Source organism: Amphimedon queenslandica, unplaced genomic scaffold, assembly GCF_000090795.2.
Source record: "Amphimedon queenslandica unplaced genomic scaffold, v1.1 AMPQUscaffold_12750, whole genome shotgun sequence".
In the NCBI taxonomy this organism is placed as follows: Eukaryota; Metazoa; Porifera; class Demospongiae; order Haplosclerida; family Niphatidae; genus Amphimedon; species Amphimedon queenslandica.
In genome coordinates, this window is record NW_003547014.1 from 33,663 (window position 1) to 34,972 (window position 1,310).

The 1,310-nt window shown below is 39.0% G+C and overlaps 1 protein-coding gene across 1 annotated transcript; it reads right to left on the minus strand.

Annotated features, from left to right (window-relative positions):
- Positions 1-6: 6 nt before the first annotated feature.
- LOC109586901 (uncharacterized) lies at positions 7-1,065 on the minus strand. The gene is made up of 2 exons (XM_020003132.1): positions 673-1,065; positions 7-617 (listed from the first exon to the last, which is right to left on the minus strand). Exons 1-2 carry the CDS (start codon positions 804-806, stop codon positions 191-193), a joined length of 561 nt encoding a protein of 186 aa, XP_019858691.1. The 5' UTR covers positions 807-1,065; the 3' UTR covers positions 7-190.
- Positions 1,066-1,310: the final 245 nt, after the last annotated feature.

Consider the following 1,310-nt stretch of genomic DNA (forward strand, 5'->3'; position numbering starts at 1 on the left):
GCCGCCATCTCCCGAAAAGAGCCTTTGACTAACAGGAAGTGACGTTTCAGGAGTTTTTAATATTGGCTTCCTGTGATGTTTCCAATCCATGTACGTGTACAGTGCTTTGCAGGTTGCTTGACCCTGCAAACTCGTTGATCACGTGACTCTCACCATACTAGTGATACATGTCACGTGAGCAGAAACTGGGTCAAGCAACCTGCAAAGCACTGTACAGTGGCAACTGATAAAAGCCGGAATAGAAACCAAAGAAACATGGAAATGAAACGAAACGGAGCAACATTATTATTTTATTTTTAAAGTAATTATTATTGCTTTTTTGATAAAACAATTCAAAATCAGCTGGTATTTTACCAAGCATTAACGTAAATAACTGATTGACATTTAGTCCTAAAAGTGGTCGAGCAAGAACTGGTAGGAACCTTGCAGTAGTGTCGTGATAGTCATCATCATTAACATTAGGAATAATCTGTTTAAGGAGATCAGTAGGACTCTCCTTGATCTTTGGCTTCACAGGAGAAAAAACAAGACTTTCCAAAGATTCGCTATCACTTGAAGAGTTACTACTGCAAGAATCATTTGTCAAGTCAATTATTAATAAAACTCGAAAACTCCTCCTATAATTAAAAGAGGTGTGGTCAGTATTAAAATCTGGCAATCAGCCGTACTGACTTTCTCTTCTCCTCGGGCTTGACTAAATAGCCTCCTTTTAGCTTTTGGTCCTTGCTTGTGTCTGTGAAGCCTAAGAATTTGAGACATAGAGGGTAGAAGCTAGATAAACACCACCGAGAACACCAACAAACCATAGATATTAGAGTAAATGAAATTTACTCTAATATCTATGAACAAACTCAGTACTTGATGAATGATGAGCAATTGAGCATGCGCACTGAGTCTGATAATCTGATTCCGTTTCCGTATTTCTCCGTTTCATTTCATTTCCGTGTTTCTTTGGTTTCTATTCCGGCTTTTATCAGTTGCCCTGTACAGTGCTTTGCAGGTTGCTTGACCCAGTTTCTGCTCACGTGACATGTATTACTAGTATGGTGAGAGTCACGTGATTAACGAGTTGCAGGGTCAAGCAACCTGCAAAGCACTGTACAATGCTTGACAAGACTTTGTGCAGCCGTCAGAAATCCGACGTGACCAATCAAGATTCAATTTGTCATAATGATGTCATTATTTTAATAAATATTCATTGTAGTTATTGTTAAGTATAAAAATGGCGTGTTGTACTGAAATATCAAGGCACTGACTGTGGAAACCAGGCCATAAGAAGAGCTCTAGACACACTAGCTAGAGTTTCTGTC

Coding starts and splice junctions, on each gene's coding strand:
- LOC109586901 (XM_020003132.1), bottom strand. CDS start 806: ATGGTTTGTTGGTGTTCTCGGTGGTGTTTATCTAGCTTCTACCCTCTA. Junction 618..672: donor AAGCCCGAGGAGAAGAGAAA/GTCAGTACGGCT, acceptor TTTTAATTATAG/GAGGAGTTTTCGAGTTTTAT.